Here is a 22950-nt window from a genome sequence, read left to right as displayed (position 1 = left end):
TGGGAAAAGATGGGACGTTGGGACAAGCTTGGCTTGGGTAGGTAAGGATGAGAGGTTGGGAAAAGCTAGGCTTAGGTGGGGTAAAGGGGAGAGAAAACTGTGAGGAGGAGGTGGAGAGGAATGTGTTTGGCTTGGACAAACCTGTAAAATGAATAAGAGTTCTGGACAGATTAGGAGAGGATGTCGAGTCATTATTATTCATTTGTCATTATAACTAAGATTGAATGATGGTTATTGGTGAGAGTGGCTCTATCTGAGGGATTGGGACGGGGTGACTGGGAGGGCATCAGACACTTCTTTAAAGTATGTGTGGGGTCATAGCCATGGGAAGTATGGGTGCAGAGGGTGCTGTAGCACACCCTGAAAAATCAGAATCCCAAAATACATGTTAATAAACAAAATACAAAATAAATCACAAAAGTAGTGCACTGGGGATTTATTAGCAAACCAATTAATATATCCAGCTGCAGCACGAGCGTGGGCAAAAATATTTGTCTAAATATTTGACAGCACCCCCACCCCCAAACTACTCCCCGCAGTTATGTGTGGGGCCTCCACTCATCTCACTTCAGTCTCTCGGTTGACCCACTTCCCCAAGTAAACCCCCACCAGCCATTATACTTTAATTTAATTTATAAGGTAATACAAACTGACCACAGTACTTAAGTGGCAGTCTTTCTCCAATTACATTATCCACAGACTTTTGGTGCACTAGGAGAAGAGTTGGAGCTTAAAACCTAACGTATTACATGGAATGTGCACAGGCTCCAGGATGGGGGAAAAAAGCATATGGTTCATGAACATTTCAAGAGATTGACAGGAAATGTGGTTTTCCTGCAAGAGTTACATAAAAAAAAGTAGAAAAGTAACATTTAAAGAAGAGCTTCTAGGTTGGAGAGGCCTATGCTTCCACCTACTGTAATAATAGTAGAGGTGTAGGCATCCTGATAAATAAGAATACACCCTTTTCCCTTATATCCCAGCACACCAAGAAGGCCATTTGCTAATGTTGATTTGAACCCTACATGATGACAAATACACATTGCTTTCATTGTATATCCCACCAGGGGAAAATCTGGTGTTTTAGATAGAATTCAAGCTATAGTAGATCAAATTCAGACAGGAACTATTGTTTTAGTAGGCAACCTAATTCAAACATTCGATAAGATTGACAGACATAGCAAAAAAAATGACAAAGTTAAGGAGCCTCCAAAGAGGCTGAAAAATGTAATCCCTACAAGTAATTTACAGGACACCTGGAGATTACTATTCCCAACTACAAAAGACTACTCATTTTTTTCTCAAAGTAAAAAAACCTATTCGAGAACTGACTACCTTTTCATTTAAAAAAAATTCACTAGGTTAAAAAACTCCATGACATATGATATTGGATTATTATTAATTACACCAACATAAAATTCACTTAACGCAGAACATGGAGAATGAACAGAGCGCATCTTCAAGACCCGAAATGTGTTAACTATACAGTTTAAGTCGAAAGTTTACATACACTTAGGTTGGAGTCATTAAAACTTGTTTTTCAACCACTCCACACATGTCTTGTTAATTAACAAACTATAGTTTTGGCAAGTCGGTTAGGACATCTACTTTGTGCATGACACAAGTCATTTTTCCAACAATTGTTTAAAGACAGATTATTTCACTAATAATTCACTGTATCACAATTATAGTGGGTCAGAAGTTAACATACACTAAGTTGACTGTGCCTTTAAACAGCTTGGAAAATTATGTCACGGCTTTAGAAGCTTCTGATAGGCTAATTGACATAATTTGAGTCAATTGGAGGTGTACCTGTGGATGTATTTCAAGGCCTACCTTCAAACTCAGTGCCTCTTTGCTTGACATCATGGGGATAATCAAAATAAATCAGCCAAGACCAAAATTGAAGACCTCCACAAGTCTAGTTCAACGTTGGGAGCTATTTTCAAATGCCTGAAGGTATCACATTCATCTGTACAAACAATAGTACACAAGTATAAACACCACGGGACCACGCAGCCGTCACACCGCTCAGGATGGAGACGCATTTTGTCTCCTAGAGATGAACGTACTTTGGTGCGAAAGGTGCAAATCAATCCCAGAACAACAGCAAAGGACCTTGTGAAGATGCTGGAGGAAACGGGTACAAAAGTATCTACACCCACAGTAAAACGAGTCCTATAATCGACATAACCTGAAAAGCCGCTCAGCAAGGAAGAAGCCACTGCAATCAAGGCAAAAGGAGAGACCCAGATGCAGACACAGGAGGCAGATGGTTGGAGTCTTACAATGTTTATTAATCCAAAGGGGTAGGCAAGAGAATGGTCGTGGACAGGCAAAAAGGTCAAAACCAGATCAGAGTCCAGGAGGTACAGAGTGGCAGACAGACAGAATGGTCAGGCAGGCGGGTACAAAGTCCAGAAACAGGCAAGGGGCAAAACCGGATGGACTAGAAAAAGGAGAATGCAAAAAGCAGGAGAGCGGGAAAACCGCTGTTTGATGTGGAAACATACAAGATGAACTGGCACAGAGAGACAGGAAAAACAGGGATAAATACACTGGGGAAAACAAGCGACAGCTGGAGGGGGTGGAGACAATAACAAGGACAGGTGAAACAGATGAGGGTGTGACAACTGCTCCAAAACCGCCATAAAATAGCCAGTCTACGGTTTGCAACTGTACATGGGGACAAAGACCGTACTTTTTGGAGAAATGTCCTCTGGTCTGATGATAGAAAAATAGAACTGTTTGACCATAATGACCATCGTTATGTTTGGAGGACAAAGGGGGAGGCAAGGAGGTGGCAAGCCGAAGAACACCATTCCAACCGTGAAGCACGGGGGTGGCAGCATCATGTTGTGGGGGTGCTTTGCGGCAGGAGGGACTGGTGCACTTCACAAAATAGATGGCATCATGAGGAGGAAAATGATGTGGCTATATTGAAGCAACATCTCAAGACATCAGTCAGAAAGTTAAAGCTTGGTCGCAAATGGGTCTTCCAAATGGACAATGACTCCAAGCATACTTCCAAAGTTGTGGCAAAATGCCTAAAGGACAGCAAAGTCAAGGTATTGGAGTGCCCTGACCTCAAACCTATAGAAAATTTGTGGACAGAACTGACCCAAGTTTAACAATTTTAAGGCAATGCTACCAAATACTAATTGAGTGTATGTAAACTTCTGACCCACTGGGAATGTGATGAAAGAAATACAATCTGAAATAAATCATTCTCTCTACTAATATTCTGACATTTCACATTCTTATAATAAAGTGGTGATCCTAACTGACCTAAAAACAGATTTGCAAATTATGGTGGAAAATAAGTATTTGGTCAATAACAAAAGTTTATCTCAATACTTTGTTATATACCCTTTGTTGGCAATGACAGAGGTCAAACGTTTTCTGTAAGTCTTTACAAGGTTTTCACACACTGTTGCTGGTATTTTGGCCCATTCATCCATGCAGATCTCCTCTAGAGCAGTGATGTTTTGGGGCTGTTGCTGGGCAACATGGACTTTCAACTCCCTCCAAAGATTTTCTATGTGGTTGAGATCTGGAGACTGGCTAGGCCACTCCAGGACCTTGAAATGCTTCTTACAAAGCCACTCCTTTGTTGCCCGGGCGGTGTGTTTGGGATCATTGTCATGCTGAAAGACCCAGCCACATTTCATCTTCAATGCCCTTGCTGATGGAAGGAGGTTTTCACTCAAAATCTCATCTTCCTTTACACGGATCAGTCGTCCTGGTCCCTTTGCAGAAAAACAGCCCCAAAGCATGATGTTTCCACCCACATGCTTCACAGTAGGTATGGTGTTCTTTGGATGCAACTCAGCATTCTTTGTCCTCCAAACACAACGAGTTGAGTTTTTACCAAAAAGTCATATTTTGGTTTCATCTGACCATATGACATTCTCCCAATCTTCTTCTGGATCATCCAAATGCTCTCTAGCAAACTTCAGACGGGCCTGGACATGTACTGGCTTAAGCAGGGGGACACGTCTGGCACTGCAGTATTTGAGTCCCTGGCGGCGTAGTGTGTTACTGATGGTAGGCTTTGTTACTTTGGTCCCAGCTCTCTGCAGGTCATTGACTAGGTCCCCCCGTGTGGTTCTGGGATTTTTGCTCACCGTTCTTGTGATCATTTTGACCCCATGGGGTGAGATCTTGCGTGGAGCCCCAGATCGAGCGATATTATCAGTGGTCTTGTATGTCTTCCATTTCCTAATAATTGCTCCCACAGTTGATTTCTTCAAACCAAGCTGCTTACCTATTGCAGATTCAGTCTTCCCAACCTGGTGCAGGTCTACAATTTTGTTTCTGGTGTCCTTTGACAGCTCTATGGTCTTGGCCATAGTGGAGTTTGGAGTGCGACTGTTTGAGGTTGTGGACAGGTGTCTTTTATACTGATAACAAGTTCAAACAGGTGCCATTAATATAGGTAACGAGTGGAGGACAGAGGAGCCTCTTAAAGAAGAAGTTACAGGTATGTGAGAGCCAGAAATCTTGCTTGTTTGTAGGTGACCAAATACTTATTTTCACCATCATTTGCAAATAAATTCATTAAAAATCCTGCTATGTGATTTTCTGGATTTTTTTTCTAATTTTGTCTGTCATAGTTGAAGTGTTCCTATGATGAAAATTACAGGCCTCTCTCATCTTTTTAAGTGGGAGAACTTGCACAATTGGTGGCTAACTAAATACTTTTTTGCCCCACTGTATCATTTGGAATGCTTTTAAGGCGTACATCAGGGGAATGATAATCTCATGCTCGGCAAAAGTTAAATCTCAGTTACAAATTAAAATTAAAGAAAAATAAATCAAGATCTTAGAAAAAGTCCATGACAATCTTTACAAGCTACAGAAAATAATAAAATGTCAGAACTTAAGTAGGAATATGATATTTTACTTTTGAAGAGAGACAACAACTAGGTTAAACTCAAATAAAGAATACTACTTAATGGCAAATAAACCTGGTAAACATCTCACAGAACTCACAAAACTAATGCATGTCAAACCACTTATAATTTTAAAAGATAAAGATACAAATGCGTTTATTAGAAACAACAATGTGATTACTTACAATTTTAAAAGTTTCTACAAAAATCTATATCAATCAGAGTTAAATAACAGTTGGACTGATCCTACTGCTGCATTGTCGGAACTAGAAGCACAAGCATTTCGCTACACTCGCATTAACATCTGCTAACCATGTGTATGTGACAAATACATTTGATTTGATTTGATTTGATACAGCCTTCTGAGACTCAACAACCCTGAAGCAATAATCAGCACACTTAACAAAATACCTAAAAACAGGGATCACCCAAAAATACCGATTAGAGACTGTTAAAACCTTTGCATTGAGAAAAGCAACAGGAATGGACAGCTTTCCCATAGAATTCATTTTGGGTGTGGCACCCCTATTTACACTAATGACAACACACATCACTACATTCAGTGCTTCCTAGTTCCATGTATGAAGCAGTTATTTCAGTTATATTAAAACCAGGAAAATCTGGAGAGTCCCCTGCTGATTACAGACCCATTAGTTTAATAAATTGTGACAATAAAATGATAGCAAAGTTCATAAGCAATAGAATGGCAAAAGTTTTACCAGACTTGATTCATACCAATCAACAAGGTTTGTAAAAAAAAATAAGACACTTACAGTGCCTTGCGAAAGTATTCGGCCCCCTTGAACTTTGCGACCTTTTGCCACATTTCAGGCTTCAAACATAAAGATATAAAACTGTATTTTTTTGTGAAGAATCAACAAAAAGTGGGACACAATCATGAAGTGGACCGACATTTATTGGATATTTCAAACTTTTTTAACAAATCAAAAACTGAAAAATTGGGCGTGCAAAATTATTCAGCCCCTTTACTTTCAGTGCAGCAAACTCTCTCCAGAAGTTCAGTGAGGATCTCTGAATGATCCAATGTTGACCTAAATGACTAATGATGATAAATACAATCCACCTGTGTGTAATCAAGTCTCCGTATAAATGCACCTGCACTGTGATAGTCTCAGAGGTCCGTTAAAAGCGCAGAGAGCATCATGAAGAACAAGGAACACACCAGGCAGGTCCGAGATACTGTTATGAAGAAGTTTAAAGCCGGATTTGGATACAAAAAAAAATCCCAACCTTTAAACATCCCAAGGAGCACTGTGTAAGCGATAATATTGAAATGGAAGGAGTATCAGACCACTGACCTCTACCAAGACCTGGCCGTCCCTCTAAACTTTCAGCTCATACAAGGAGAAGACTGATCAGAGATGCAGCCAAGAGGCCCATGATCACTCTGGATGAACTGCAGAGATCTACAGCTGAGGTGGGAGACTCTGTCCATAGGACAACAATCAGTCGTATATTGCACAAATCTGGCCTTTATGGAAGAGTGGCAAGAAGAAAGCCATTTCTTAAAGATATCCACAAAAAGTGTTGTTTAAAGTTTGCCACAAGCCACCTGGGAGACACACCAAACATGTGGAAGAAGGTGCTCTGGTCAGATGAAACCAAAATTGAACTGTTTGGCAACAATGCAAAACGTTATGTTTGGCGTAAAAGCGACACAGCTCATCACCCTGAACACATTATCCCCACTGTCAAACATGGTGGTGGCAGCATCATGGTTTGGGCCTGCTTTTCTTCAGCAGGGACAGGGAAGATGGTTCAAATTGATGGGAAGATGGATGGAGCCAAATACAGGACCATTCTGGAAGAAGACCTGATGGAGTCTGCAAAAGACCTGAGACTGGGACGGAGATTTGTCTTCCAACAAGACAATGATCCAAAACATAAAGCAAAATCTACAATGAAATGGTTCAAAAATAAACATATCCAGGTGTTAGAATGGCCAAGTCAAAGTCCAGACCTGAATCCAATCGAGAATCTGTGGAAAGAACTGAAAACTGCTGTTCACAATTGCTCTCCATCCAACCTCACTGAGCTCGAGCTGTTTTGCAAGGAGGAATGGGAAAAAATGTCAGTCTCTCGATGTGCAAAACTGATAGAGACATACCCCAAGCGACTTACAGCTGTAATCGCAGCAAAAGGTGACGCTACAAAGTATTAACTTAAGGGGGCTGAATAATTTTGCACGCCCAATTTTTCAGTTTTTGATTTGTTAAAAAAGTTTGAAATATCCAATAAATGTCGTTCCACTTCATGATTGTGTCCCACTTGTTGTTGATTCTTCACAAAAAAATACAGTTTTATATCTTTATGTTTGAAGCCTGAAATGTGGCAAAAGGTCGCAAAGTTCAAGGGGGCCGAATACTTTCGCAAGGCACTGTACATATTCAAGAACATGTTTCAGTTTAATACGCAGAAAAACAATATAAAATTCCATCAATAATGGTTGTTGATGCCGAAAAGGCTTTCAACCGTCTTGAATGGCCTTTTCTATTCAAAACGTTGGAAGCTTTAAACTTTCCATCTGAAATAATACATTGAAATAATATATTATTTAAAGCAAAAATATAGACAAATAATACATTATCTGATTACTTTAGAAAGGGGTACAAGACAGGGATGTCCCCCCTTCCCCCCTCCTTTTTGCAGTGGCAATTGAATCGCTTGCAGAAAGAATTAGACAGGACCCAAATGTAACAGGTATCAGTATAGGTAAACATGAATATAAACTAAACTTACTTGCAGATGATCTCCTGATATACCTGACCAATAAAGAAAACTCAATGTCCCTCTTGCTAAAAATATTTGAAGAATACTCGTGGAAATGAACGTGGAAAAAAACTAAATAATGCCAATAGGAAAAATATAAATATTAACTCATGGTCTACAGCAATCTTTTAAGTCGACCACAAAAAATATAAAATACTTAGGATGCTTAATAAGTGACAATAAACAACTTCAGGCAGATAACTATCCTATTACTCAACAATATGAAAGCATGCATTTTATAGGTAGAATAAACTTCAGAATGGCATGGTTCCCAAAGTTTTTATATTTACTCTCGGTAATAGCAAAGACAATCTTTAAAAAAGTGTACTCAGTCATAACAGACTTTATATGGTCTAGCAAAATTCATAGAATAAAAAGGAACGTTTTACATCTTCCTAAGTCTGAGGGTGGTTTTAATCTTACAGACTTGGAATTGTATCAACTTGCTTTTACTTGCGACATCTAGTTAAATGCACTAAAGAGGAACAATGGTAAATTTTGAAGATGTGCATGCGCATCCCCAGAATATTTTCATCTGTCTATTTTCAAAGGATAAAGCTAAGAACATTGACAACTTCATAGTTAAGAACACTATAACAATATGGAAGAAAAATATTATATAATCTACAAGAACCAATAAATTGGTCTACATGGAAAACTAAAAACATAGAAACCGTAAATGACAATGTAATAGGAAATTTATTTATTTCCATTACAGAATTTAAAAGCAATTTTGGACTGCCCAATGTAGATATTTTCAAATACATGCAACTTAAAAGTTTAATATCACGAAATCTTGAGGGAATCCTATTTGGAGTCAGAAAAGGATATTCGCATGATAAGTAAGATATAGAAAACCTTGTAGATAGCACATCCAACTGAAAATCTCCTAGAAAAAAATATGAACTATTGGAACCAAGACTTTAAAAAAATGATATTGGGAATGTTGAAACATAACTAAGTTAGCAGTATAAACAAATGTATTGAATTTATTATACAAGAGACAAAATTCACTAATTCCACAGCACAACAAAATCTCCAAACAAGTGGCAAATGTTTGGCCCAAACGCATATTAATGTAATTTCATATATTAGTCATTGCAAGACCACACTCATAAATAGAAAACGTTACTTACTACCTGTCTCAAATAAACTGGGGTTGATACTCTGTCTATATTGTGATGCCTACATTTATTCCTGCATGTTATATTAATCCCAAAACAACAAATGAATTTACTTTTTATGTTGAATTTCAGCTGGAGAAACAAAACACCTTAACACATTTTTTTGCTTACCCTAGTGTGAAATAAAACCCCATTCCATACATGACTTTGAAATCGTAAGCTCTATGAAAATTGAATCTGATGAGCAGAATGTAAGTGGAGAGGTTTTACATCAAAATAAGCGAGGATACACTGAATTTTTTTTTCTTCTGATGAGGCAAATTTTGGAGGGTTCAGGCACACCAATTGACAACAGACTTGCAGCACGCTTATAGGGAAGGGTTAATTCAACAAGCACAGCACGTACACAAATGGCTGAGAGAAAATGATAATAAAAAGATTGTGGGGGCTGTTTTGTTAGACTTCAGGGCAGCTTTTGACATTATCGCTCATAGTCTGCTGCTGGAAAAACATATGTGTAATGGTTTGATACCCCTGCTATATTGTGGATAAAGAGTTGCATGTCTAACAGAAAACAGAGGGTGTTCTTTAATGGAAGCCTCTCCAATATAATTCAGGTAGAATCAGGAATTCCCTAGGGCAGCTGTTTATGCCCTTTCATTTTTTTCAATCATTACTAATGACATGCCACTGGCTTTGAGTAAAGCCCATGTCTATGTATGCGGATGACTCAATACTATACATGTCTGTTACAACAGAGACCAAAATGACTGAAACACTTAACAAAGACATGTAGTTAGTTTCAGAAAGGGTGGCTAGGAATACATTTGTCTGAAAAAATAAATAAAATTAAAAGCATTGTGTTTGGGACAAATCATTCACTAAACCTTAAATATTGTAATGAATAATGTGGAAAGCTGGCAAGTTGTGGTGATTAAACTGCTTGGAGTAACCCTGGATTGTACTGTCATGGTCAAAACATATTGATACAACAGTAGTTAAGATGGGGAGAAGTTTGTCCATAATAAAGCGATGCTCTGCCTTCATAGCAACACTATCAACAAGGCAGGTCCTACAGGCTCTAGTTTTATCACACCTGGACTACTGTTCAGTCGTGTGCTCAGATTCCACAAAGAGGGACTTGCAACTGGCTCAGAACAGGGCAGCACGGCTGGCCCTTAGATGTACACAGAGAGCAAACGTGTCATCTGGGTAAGAGTTTGGCTGGGGTAGGCCATCATTGTAAATAATAATTTGTTCTTAACTGACTTGCCTAATTAAATAAAGGTTAATAATATACAAATATTTAATATATAGTGATTTGCATTGTGGGCATTTATTTGACCTGGGAACATGTTGTAAAACCCAAATGTAATGCTAATGTCACTTAAATATGAATCAGTGTTAATGTTTAGACATTATGTTTAATTTATCATGAATAAATACAGGGTTTTGAAACGTTTCTACTGTTACGTGGATTACTTTTATTTTGAAAATGTCCGAAATTCCATGACCTGGAAATACTTTTGAAGTGTCGCTGAAACCCACGTGTGGAGGAAGACAAGTTTGCAGTCGTTTGCATAAACACGTAGTTCGCTTCCAAATTTTCTTCAAGGAGGGCTTTGAATTGGTACGTGAACTGTGATTTTATTTGTCAAGTGTGTAAATTGTTTGTGATATCCTTTCTAGCCAGAAGTTAACTGAAGTTTCAGACATCAAGCTTATTAGTGGCCAAATAGCTAGCTACCTGTTAGCCTAGCATTAGCGCGTCATTGCTCACGTATAAATATGATTTCGCTAATGCTATCAAGCCAGTGCCTTGCTGGCTGCGCTTGCCTAGTCAAAATATGTTCCATGACGTTATAAAAATGATATTGTCACCTGTAGCAAATCACATTTTAATTGTCACATGCTTCGTAAACAGGTGTGGAATAACAGTGCAATTCGTACGGGCCCGTCTCTACCAGTAACGTTAGCTAGCTAGTCAGCTAGAAAGGTGTAATTAAACGTTACAGCGATTTGTTTTTCATGAGAGATGTATCTGGTTGACAAAGTCCTGTTCATCTTACCAATAAAAATAAAAAATGTTCATGCAGTGATAGCTGTTTGTATTCATGAAGCATAGCTAGCTAGTAAGCTACCACTGCATGTAGCTAGGTGTGTAGCTAACGTTAAACCCTTAATGTGAAAGTGGTTACATTTGGGACTAACCACATACTTTTTGGTTCTCAGGTTGACTTTAGAATGAATATTCCCATTAACTACGACGACGAACCTGCCCCCACAAAAGTTCATGGTAAGTGGAAATATAGAGGTAATGTTAGTCTCGTATAGTCCAAAAGATGACTATATATCTGCAATGGTTACTATTGGTCAATGGTCATTTCAATAAATTATATAAAGCCATTGATTCTTCAAGAATAGTAACTATAGGGGAGCCACTGTCGGCTAATCTTCTTATCTTTCTAGCCACAACCATGTCCTCGTATACCTGCATCAGCTGTCGTGTGGCCTTCGCAGATGGTGAGGTCCAGCGTGCCCACTACAAAACCGACTGGCACCGTTACAACCTGAAACGCAAAGTTGCCGACATGCCCCCTGTGACTGCAGAGAATTTCCAGGAGCGTGTGCTGGCGCAACGGGCCGCCACCGAACAACAGGTGACTGGCGCCACTGTCAGCGAGGGCTGCACCACGTGCAACAAGAAGTTTTCCAGCTCCAATGCCTACCAGAACCACCTGCAGTCCCACAAGCACCAGCAGGCAGAGAAGCAGGCCTTGCTGGCAGCCCAGAAGAAAGTGGAGATGATGAATGAGAAAAACCTGGAGAAGGGCCTTGGGGACGACGGCAAGGTGGACCACAATGCCAAGAACGAAGCGCTACAGCAGGCCCTAAAGCCGCCGCAACGGCCCAATCCGGAAAAGGCCCAGGCTTCAGGAGTGGAGAGGCCAGCAGCGGATAAGGCCAAGCCGGAGAAACCGCCCAGGCTGCAATGGTTTGAGGGGCAAGCAAAGAAGATGGAGGGAGAGGAATTGGCCACAGCTGAGGAAGGTATGATGTCTGACTCAAGTAGGCCTGAATTAACTTGTGTAGGATCTGTCTGGATTGCATGAAGATTTGGCCAAGAATGTGTCGACTTCTGTGAAGATGATTGTAATATCAAAACGCCATCCCTATTTGTCAGTGTTGCTGTGGTTGTCTTGGGTCTTCTGTCTGTCTCCATTGTCACTCAGTCAGTTTCTTTATTTCAGAAGAGTGGGAGGATGTGGATGGCGACAATGACATGGATGATGATGACTTCGAGGAAGATGCTGACGAAACCATGGAGCACGAGGAAGGGGATGGTGCTGCTTCGGCTTCCCCCCACCACGCCGTTCTACCAGGGGCCATCCCCCCCACGGACTGTTTGTTCTGCCCCCACCACTCTCACTCACTCCTCAAAAACCTGGCTCACATGACAAAAGTGCACAGCTTCTTCCTGCCCGACCTGGAATTTCTAATCAACCTCAAGGGACTAATTTGCTACCTGGGTGAGTGGAAGTCCATAAGTGTCATCAGGTCCTTCATTGTTCTACCAAGAGTGGCTGAATATCTTTACACCGTTAGCTTGCTCGATGGTTCATGCACCTTGTTTGGAAAGCATGTCCTTTTCTATAATTGTCTTGCCTAGGGAAAATAACCTGTAGCTGGGGTCTAGAGTTTTTCCTCTTCCGGTTTTTAGACGTGAAACTGAATGTTTTTCTGACCGTGTATTCTTCAAAGAGCACCTTGGTTGAACCCCCTAGCAACAAAAAAATGAACTCCTGTTGTCTTTCTTGACTTTTTTTCATTTATTATTTTAGCCAGGGAGTCATGCTGAGACCAATTGACTCTTTTGCGAATCAGTCCTGCATGAACACATCAATAAACAGCAATTACACTATACATGCTGTATCATGTCCAGCTGTGATTGGGAGTCCCATAGGGCGGCGCACAATTGGCCCAGCATCGTCCGGGTTTGGCCGGGGAACGCTGTCATTGTAAATCAAATTTTATTCTTAACTGACTTGCCTAGTTAAATAAAATAAAAATGTCTATATACACATCAATTACACAATGCATGAAAAGCAAACACGATTGTATGAAACAAATGCTTTCTTCAGTAAAAAGGCCCTCTAACATCTCCCTGAATTGCCCTAGAAGCATCAACTACACAAACTTTAAGGCGTTTGAGATCATTTCATATGACGTCCAAAAAAACTAAAACCAGATTTACCTAACTGGTGATTGCAGGGAGAGTTGGCCTTCCCTGAGACGGTCTGGTAACTTATACGTCTGAAGGTAAACAATGAGGTAAGGTATGGCGGTTGTTTATGCCATACCTTACCTTATTGTTAAGCTTCAGGAGGGGTTGATTTATCTACCTTAGTTGAATGCACTGAGTGTTAGTTGCTCTGGATAAGAATGTCTGCCAAATGTTTTTCATTTACATTTAGGTCAATCTAAACCCGAATCGGAGGAGTCTCTTGCGTCATTTCTCTGCTATTGAAATCTCACTCGTAAATCTTAAACATACTCTTGTTCTTTGTGTTGCAGGAGAGAAAGTGGGCGCTGGTAAGGTGTGTCTGTGGTGTAACGAGAAAGGTCGCTCCTTTTACTCCACTGAGGCAGTACAGGGCCACATGACTGACAAAAGCCACTGCAAGCTCTTCACCGACGGAGATGCATCGCTGGAGTTTGCCGACTTCTACGACTTCAGGTAGATGTCAAATACCAGGGCTCCTATAGTCTAACCTTTTTCACACTACTGAGCTGAACCAAGCTGTACTGTGCTTGCCTGGTTCCAGCACTGTAGTTGCTGGGACTAGGCTGGAAAGGACAATATGAAGAAGGAAAAATCAGAGCCAGCACAGAATTCAAGTATGCACCGTAGTAGGAAAGGGGGTCTTCTGCCCCTCACTTTATCTTTGATTGTAATTATATATTAGCAATTTCTCAAGTGGCCATTTTGTGAAATGTTGTTTGCAGGACAAGTTATCCTGACCAGAAAGAGGGAGATGATGTTGAGATGGAGGATGAAGAGTTGCCGGACGGGAAGAACATAGACTACGATGATGATACGCTGGAGCTCACCCTTCCCTCAGGTGAAATCAAACTATTTTCACATGCTTCGTAAACATCAGGTGTGGACTAACAGTGACATGCTTACTCACGGGCCCTTCCCATCAATGCAGAATAAAAAAAATGAACACGGGGAATAAATAGGCAATGATAGCTTGGCTATATACAGTGCATTAGGAAAGTATTCAGACCCCTTGACCTTTCTCCATATTTTGTCACATTAAAGCCTTATTCTAAAATGGATTAAATCCTATTTTTCCTTCAATCTACACATACTACCCCATGACAAAACAAAGTTTTTTAATAAAATATCACAACTATTTAGACCCTTTACTCAGTACTTTGTTGGAGCACCTTTGGCAGCAATTACAACCTTGAGTCTTCTTGGGTATGGTGCTACAAGCACACCTGTATTTGTGGAGTTCCCCCCCCCCCCCCCCCCCCTGTTTCTTCTCAAGCTTGGTCAGGCTGGATAGGGAGGACTCTCCAGAAGACCTTATATAGACAGGTGTGTGCCTTTCCAAATCATGTCAAATCAATTGAATATACCACAGGAGGACTCCAATCAAGTTGTAGAAACATCTCAAGGATGGTCAATGGAGTTCAATTGAGTCTTATAGCAACAGGTCTGAATGCTTATGTAAATAAGGTAAATGTATTTTTGCCATTATGGTGTAGTTTGAGATTTTTATTTAATACATTTTAGAATACAGCTGTAATGTAACTTTTTCCACATTTTGTTAAGGGGTCTGTATACTTTCCGAATGCACTGTGTGTGTATATAATATATTATACACACACACAGTCCAGGCAAAGTTTGGACACCTATTCATTTAACTTCTTGCTCCTACTTGAGACGCAGATGTCTCAACTAGGCACCTGGAAATGCAAATGCGCTACGCTAAATGCTAAATGTACTCGTTAAAACTCAAACGTTCATCAAAATACACATGTAGGGTATTGAATTAAAGCTACACTCGTTGTGAATCTAGCCAACAAGTCAGATTTTTAAAATGCTTTTCGGCGAAAGCATGAGAAGCTATTATCTGATAGCATGCAACACCCCAAAATGCCTGAATGCGACGTAAACAAAGATTTAGCGTAGCCGGCGCTACACAAAACGCAGAAATAAAATATAAAACATTAATTACCTTTGACGAGCTTCTTTCTTGGCACTCCTATATGCCCCATAAACATCACTATTGGGTCTTTTTTTCTCGATTAAATCTGTCCATATATACCCAAAATAGCTTTCTATGGAAGCTGTGTAATTCAGAAAAAACCACTGTTTTAAAACGCAGCGTCATTTTTTTAAATTAAAAAAGTCGACGATAAACTTTCACAAAACACTTCGAAATACTTTTGTAATCCAACTTTAGGTATTAGTAAACGTTTATAATCTATCAAAATTATTACAGGGCGATGTGTATTCAATAGCTCCTCGTCTTCAAATCAATGGCTGAAAATGTGGACTTCACAACATCCTGTCGGAGACCGGAAGAAATTGAATCCAGTTAGTTGGATTTACCAACAAACTCCCTGGACAATGGCGACATCGTGTGGAATCTGTAGGAATTGCATGCAGGTCCATAATTAATTTTGTGCCCTTTTAACAACCCATGAAAGTGACGCATGGAAATTATTTTTAGCTTTCAGAGAGCAGTTTTTCTTGCGCTTTTCGATGAAACACACGATCTGTTATAGTCACAGCTGTGATTTAACCAGTTTTAGAAACTTCAGAGTGTTTTCTATCCACACATACTAATCATATGCATATACTATATTCCTGGCATGAGTAGCAGGACGCTGAAAAGTTGCGCGATTTTTAACAGAATGTTCGAAAAAGGAGGGGGTAGGATAGAGGTTAAGGGGTTTTCTTTATTTTTACTATTTTATACGTTGTAGAAAAATAGTGAAGACATCAAAACTATGAAGTAACACATTGAATCATGTGCTAACCAAATAAGTGTTAAACTAATAAATACATTTTAGATCTTTCAAAGTAGCCACCCTTTATGACAGCTTGCTCTTGGCATTCTTTCAACCAGCTTCACCTGGAATACTTTTCCAACAGTATTGAAGGAGCACTTGTTGGCTGCTTTTCCTTTACTCTGCGGTCCAACTCATCCCAAACCATCTCAATTGGGTTGCAGCAATCCACCAATCAAGCCTTTATGGTGACGTGGCCAGACAGAAGCCACTCCTCAGTAAAAGGCACATGACAGCTTGCTTGGAGTTTGCCAAGACACCTAAAGTCTCTAACAATAAAAAAAAAAAAAAGATTCTCTGGTCTAATGAAACCAAGATTGAACTCTTTGCCCTGAATGCCAAGCGTCACGTCTGAATGAAACCTGGCACATCCCTACGGTGAAGCATGGTGGTGGCGGCAGCATGCTGTGGCAATGTATTTTTTTCATCGTCATTCACTGGGAAACTAGTCAGGATTGTGGGAAAGATTAAAGGAGCAAAGGACAGAGATCTTTGATAACCTGCTGCAGAGCGCTCAGGACCTCAGACTGGGACAAAGGTTCACCTTTCAACAGGACAACGACCCTAAGCACACAGCCAAGACAACGCAGGAGTGGCTTCAGGACAAGTCTCTGAATGTCCTTGAGTGGCCCAGCCAGAGCCCGGACTTGAACCCAATCGAACATCTCTGGAGACCTGAAAATAGCTAAATCCAACCCAACAGAGTTTGAGAGGATCTGCAGAGAAGAATGGGAGGAACTCTCCAATTATAAGTGTACAAGTGTAGCGTCACACTCAAGAATACTCAAGGCTGTAATCGCTGCCAAAGGTGCTTCAACAAAGTACTGAGTAAAGGGGCTGAATACTTTATGTAAATGTGATTATTTCAGTTTTTTTTAAATGTATGTTTAAAAATGTCTAAACCTGTTTTTGCTTCGTTATGGGTTATTGTGTCTAGCTTGACAATGTGGATAAAGTCAAGGGGTCTGAATGTTTTCCTAATGCAGTGTGTGTAGGAGATACTGAACGCCATTTGAGTTTGGAAATTTACCAGCAAATGTTTACGAGAGACATGCAAATGAACAGTTTTCATGCATGCTTGTCTGGAGGAAAAATGGTACTGGCTCTGGAGTAGCATAGGGCATCTGTCCTTCTCGGTAAAGATGGGGGAAGAGCAGATGGGCTGAGAACAGAGGAGATAAAAAAACACAAATCAAGATTGCAGCTATACAGAACTAAACCAAAGGTCTTTGACTTCTCAAACACAGCAGAAAGGTAACACTATGATGCCCTGTCAATTTATTAATTCAGGCACTTAACATAGACGGCAAGTTAAACTTAGCAGTCGCGTTAACACAGAGTTGACGCAGGGGAAAGAACGCATAACAATTATCTTGCTGCGTTTTGTAAATGCAGATTTAAAAAATGTATTGTAATTTCTCCTCTACATCAGGCTAATTGTGTGCTTCAGTTGCACATCTAAGCTGGGATAAGAATTCACGAGCGGGCATTCTATCAGCAGACAGCGCTGACTTATGTGTAGTTACTTTTCTACGGTACTTTTCCAAGATTGCCTAATGTTTTGCTCCAAGTTAATGTAACTGGCTACTATCTTTCTAAACTCAGGACCTTGTCTTTCAAAGATAATTCGTAAAAATCCAAATAACTTCAGATCTTCATTGTAAAGAGTTTAAACACTGTTTCCCATGCTTGTTCAATGAACCATGAACAATTAATGAACATGCACATATGTGGAATGGCCGTTAAGACACTAACAGCTTACAGACGGTAGGCAATTAAGGTCACTGTTATGAAAACTTTGGACACTAAAGAGGCCTTTCTACTGACTCTGAAAAACACCAAAAGAAAGATGCCCAGGGTCCCTGCTCATCTGCGTGAACGTGCCTTAGGCATGCTGCAAGGCGGCATGAGGACTGCAGATGTGCAGATAACCTATGGTGGTCTGCTTGAAATATGTTGGCATTGCAGACTGGGTCAGGGAGTAGTTTGAAATGTCTCTGAAGACACTTCCCAGCTGGTCAGAGCATGCGCTAGTACGCAGCCTGGTAGTATGCAGCCCGGCAACTAGGAGTGCCACCTTGATGAGCATTTTCTTGTTTGCCAATGAGTGCAGTCTTAGTGCCAGCATCGGTTTGTGGTAAATGGACAGCTACGAAAAATCTAGATAAAAGCTCTTGCTAAATAGTATGGCCTACAGATTATCATGAAGTATTCAAACTCAGGAAACACTATGATGAATGTCTTGTAAATTTTGATTTCTGCTATCTGACCAAATGTACGCAAATTATGAACTGCCATTTGTCTTGAACCCCTCTTAACATCTCTTTAGAATTAGATGGGCTGTCTTCAACTCCCTTCAGACCAGAGGTTTGCAATCTTATGCGCAAAGGGCCGGTGTATGTGCAGGCCACAGCAGTAACGTGCCGTATTAAACTAATCATAGCTTCCAACTAATACATATTTTCTTATCTCTCGCTGTTTTTCCTCAGGTGCTAAGATTGGCCACCGCTCTCTGATGCGATACTACAAGCAGCGTTTCGGCGCACCCAGGACTGTGGCGTTGGCCCACAACAGGAACGCAGTGGGTCGGGTACTCAGGCAGTACAAGGCCCTGGGCTGGGGTGGAGACATGGGTAAGGGTCAACACTACACATCAACCATGATCCATGCAGGGTTGCACCTACACATTCACTACTGAACTCTATAATTGAGTGAACCTATACATTACTTAACGCGTGCATAGAGAAATTAATAAGCCAGTCTATACATTAATTGAGTTTAATTTACAGATAATCCTGAGTTCACAATTTGATTTAGAGATGAACCAATAGTCTTTATTTAAACTATCATTCAAACCTTCAGTGTATTTAAAAATATCTTCCTTTTTAATTTTTTTTTTTTTTAAAATCTCCCACGTGACTATTTTGAAGGTGTTTGACCAAGAACGGTATGGAGCATGTGACCACAGCAGTAACATGCGAAAAGCTGAATACAATTAATTGACCAAACCCATTCACCATTCATTGCTTGTTTTCTGTCTAGGTAAAAACTCTTTCCATCAGAACCAGAAGGACATGAAGTTTGTCCAGAAGATGAAGTCAAGGTGGATGCTGAAGATAGGCATGGGCAACAACTCTAACAAACAGACCCACTTCAGGCTCCAAGTCATGTTCTAGTCCCTTGACAGAAAATACAGCGTTAGATCCCCATATACCTGACTCTCATATCATTGGACAGTCCCTAAACCTTTTACGGCTAATGTCTTGCATCGTTCAAAGATGTCTATTGTAAACATTCAGCACTCGTTATATCTGCTGCATATTGCAAAGGACTTCACCATGACATAATTTTCAGAGCCGTTAATATTTACTGGATATGTCATATTCTATTCATGATCCGAGGTCCTATACAAAATACTGAGTTACTGTTTTGTATTTTGACAAATGGCTGTATATTTCACATCATGAAATTCTGACTTGGATAATTTGTCTTAATTCATGCTGTCATTCCAGCAAGTAATTGTTTATAAAATACAATTGAGGTTGAGTAATAAACATTAAGGAATCGTTATGTTTCACATTTGACAAATTTAACTGATTCCATTGGTAAATATGACAATTTTATGCCCATTTGGTTATTGAGTTTATGGGTATTTATTTGTGCAAAGCACAAATAGAGGGATCAGTCACTTTGGACAGGTTTTTGCCAGCAAAATTAATCAAACATATTGTTGCAAATTCAGGAGGAAGCCATGACCGTGATTATAACCCAGGTCCAGTGACTGTCAAGCCAACCCCTTAACTGTTACGACAGGAGGTCTCAAACTCTTAACACCTAGCTACCTTGTTAAGGTCGCTACAACGTTTTTAGAAGTCAAAGGTATATTTCCCCAAAATTTGAAAATATAATTTGCTTCCTGAACTTGCAGTCTAAGGACAATGAGAAACTGCAATCCACACTGGTTGTGTTTAATACACAGAGCAAAAATAGAAAAGCAATGTACAGTGTTGGTGCTGAAATAAAAGATCCCAGAAATGTTCCATATACAAAAAAAATGTATTTCTCAAATGTTGTGCACAAATTTGTTTATATCCCTGTTGGTGATGAGTTGTTGCCGCCTCAAGTCATTTTAGAGAATTTGGCAGTACATCCACGGAGACGTGCTGATGTCAATGTTGTGAACAGAGTGCCCCATGTTGGCGGTCAGATTTTGGTATGAGCAGGCATAAGCTACAGACAGCGAACACAGTTATATTTTAGCATTGGCAATTTCAATGTAAAGATACCGTGACACGATCCTGTGCCATCACCTCATGTTTCAGCATAATGCATGGCACAAAGGATCTGTACACAATTGGAAGCTGAAAATGTAACTCAGTGAAATCTTTTGAAATAGTTTCCTGTTAAGTTTTATATTTGTGTTCAGTGTATAATGTTATTCCAATGCCCTAGAAAATAAAGGCTAATTTCCTTGAATCATTCAACATACATTACCATAGGCCCATTGTATTTTCACAACGGAATTAGCCTTTTATTTATTTTTTTTAGCTATTATACGTTAAATCACTGATTTATAATTAAATAATATAGAAAATATTCCAGGAATCCTATGTTACATAATATATGGATGAGGAATTGATGTATGAACTGTTTTATTCCACAGAATTGCTTAAGATAACCAAACAGAAAATGGTAGAGAGGGTTTTGGAGCCATCGAATGAGTCCTGGTCTCAGATCGGAAACATAATCACCCCTTCAAATGGCAGGACAAAGACATCTTGTCATCAGTCCACGCAGCACTGAAACCTGTGGCTGACTTCACTAATGTTCTCTCTGGTGACAGTTACTGGGGGGCAGAGGCGGGGGTACTGCTGTGACTGAGGAAGATGATGACTCGGAACAATGCAGCCACCACCTGCCAAGAAAGTGAAATTAGGGGATCTCCAGAAGTGAAGGGCCTATACCACTGCCCCTACAGTATACCCCTCGAAGTCTGTGCAGACACTGAACTAACTCGCTATGCATAGTTTACATTTTACCAGCCGACTCCATAAAATAGCTTTTTTATTTGTTTTATAATATATTAAAGTATTTTTGGTTTTATTATAGACCTATATATCTGTTCATATTTGCTCCTACCTATTTATGTTGCTGCTTTTAGTGGTAATTTATTGTAGAAGAGCTAGCCTTCAAAATCGTTTGACGTGTGGACTTTAATACAATGCATGTTTTTGTTGCTTTATGCTTTATAAATAGCCTAATAACAAGAGTCCCATAGGCGTCATGTCCAGAAGGCTAGTAAATATAATTAAATTGCAAAAAATATATAGCCTAATTAGCCTACTCCTGTCTATACAGAAATATATACATTTAAAATAGGCTACTTAACCAAAAAGCATGATTTGGAGGATCAGAGGATCATTAAAAAGGGATCATTACAAAAAAAGCTGTGGATTGTTTTTAAATCGCATAGCTTGTCGGAAGGCAGTGGGCGCTTCACATAGGCTACCAAATAGATGATTGTTGAGTTGAGAATAGAGTACCACAGTATGAGTCATAATACCCATAAAACCTTGCGGTCAAACGGAAATGGTTCCAATTTTACGAAACAGGTGTGACAAAACTGTCCCAGCCTTTGAGACAAAAATTGTGACATATCATGCATTCTGCCACCACTTCAAATGATACAATCAAATATCTAGCTAATACAATTAAAATACATTACATTTATAATAAACATAAATAAGGCTTTTTATCTACAGGTAAAATAAAGGACTATCAGATAGTCCTACAAGAGCCCTGAAAAGTGAACCTGACTACCTGGATCGGATCAAAGCCAAGAGCGCACACTGACAAGGCTCAGAACTAATTTCACAGTTGGTTAGTAAACAAGCTAGCTTGTCGAAAGCTACAACTGTCATTGTTACAACTGCTAGCTACAATTGCTATGGTTATCTTATTATTGACTCCAATTGTCACTGAATTGAACTACAAACGTTAAGCTTTTGTCAATGCAAACGTTATAACATTGTTAGCTACTGGTAACTAAAGTTAGCTAGCTAGCTTGGCTAGCTAAAGTCCTAGCTAAACTCAGCAAAAAAAGAAACATCCCTTTTTCAGGATCTGTCTTTCAAAGATAATTTGTAAAAAATCCAAATAACTACACAGATTTTCATTGTAAAGGGTTAAAACACTGTTTCCCATGCTTGTTCAAGGAACCATAAACAATTAATGAACATGCACCTGTGGAATGGTCGTTAAGACACTAACAGCATACAGACTGTAGGCAATTAAGGTCACGGTTATGAAAACTTAGGACACTAAAGAGACCTTTCTACTGACTCTGAAAAACACCAAAATAAAGACACCCATGGTCCCTGCTCATCTGCGTGAACCTGCCTTAGGCATGCTGCAGAGCAACACAGAGTTAGTTACACTTGGAATAAACAAACATACAGCCAATAATAGAGTAAAACAAGTATATATACAGTGTGTGCAAATGAGGTAAGATCAGGGAGGTAAGGCAATAAATAGGCCATGGTAGCGAAGTAATTACAATATAACAGTTAAACACTGGAATGGTGTTACTGGGGTGAAAAGGAGCAAGATAAATAAATACAGTATGTGGATGAGGTAGTTGGATGGGCTATTTACAGATGGGCTATGTACAGGTGCAGTGATCCGTGAGCTGCTCTGACAGCTGGTGCTTAAAGCTAGTGAGGGAGATATGTGTCTCCAGTTTCAGTGATTTTTGCAGTTTGTTCCAGTCATTGGCAGCAGAGAACTGGAAGGAAAGGAGGCCAAGGAGGAATTGACTTTGGGGGTGACCAGTGAGATATACCTGCTGGAGCGCGTGCTACTGGTGGTGCTGCTATGGTGACCAGTGAGCTGAGATAAGGCGGGGCTTTTGTCGTGGAAATTTCCTCTATTTACCAAATCATGGGAGCAAACCACACACACAAGTCAGAGTTAGTTATCAAAGTCCATCTTTAATTACAGTGCCTTGCGAAAGTATTCGGCCCCCTTGAGCTTTGCGACCTTTTGCCACATTT

General features: G+C 39.9%; 1 protein-coding gene across 3 annotated transcripts; it reads left to right on the top strand.

Annotated features, from left to right (window-relative positions):
- Nucleotides 1-10290: 10290 nt before the first annotated feature.
- Nucleotides 10291-20374, top strand: znf622 (zinc finger protein 622). 3 transcript variants are annotated; one of them, XM_036985484.1, is made up of 8 exons: nt 10291-10439; nt 11042-11105; nt 11330-11860; nt 12061-12339; nt 13385-13547; nt 13817-13932; nt 18388-18531; nt 18941-20374. In XM_036985484.1, the coding sequence occupies exons 2-8, from the start codon at nt 11054-11056 to the stop codon at nt 19072-19074; spliced, it is 1419 nt and encodes a 472-aa protein (XP_036841379.1). In that variant the 5' UTR covers nt 10291-10439; nt 11042-11053; the 3' UTR covers nt 19075-20374. The 3 variants fall into 3 exon arrangements, with proteins under 3 accessions (XP_036841379.1, XP_021468284.1, XP_021468283.1); XM_021612609.2 differs by having other exon boundaries at nt 11279-11860; nt 12064-12339; XM_021612608.2 differs by having other exon boundaries at nt 10292-10439; nt 11279-11860.
- Nucleotides 20375-22950: the final 2576 nt, after the last annotated feature.

The sequence above is a fragment of the Oncorhynchus mykiss genome, chromosome 8, assembly GCF_013265735.2.
Source record: "Oncorhynchus mykiss isolate Arlee chromosome 8, USDA_OmykA_1.1, whole genome shotgun sequence".
In the NCBI taxonomy this organism is placed as follows: domain Eukaryota; kingdom Metazoa; phylum Chordata; class Actinopteri; order Salmoniformes; family Salmonidae; genus Oncorhynchus; species Oncorhynchus mykiss.
The sequence above is the reverse complement of the archived record's forward strand: the minus strand, read 5'-3'. Positions and strand labels throughout refer to the sequence as shown.

What these genes read in the sequence shown, in the direction of transcription:
- znf622 (XM_021612608.2), top strand. Translation starts at nt 11,054, where the DNA reads ATGAATATTCCCATTAACTACGACGACGAACCTGCCCCCACAAAAGTT. An exon ending in ATTGGCCACAGCTGAGGAAG is followed by an intron (nt 11,861 to 12,060) that starts GTATGATGTCTG and finishes TCTTTATTTCAG; the next exon opens with AAGAGTGGGAGGATGTGGAT. An exon ending in GGAGCTCACCCTTCCCTCAG is followed by an intron (nt 13,933 to 18,387) that starts GTGAAATCAAAC and finishes GTTTTTCCTCAG; the next exon opens with GTGCTAAGATTGGCCACCGC.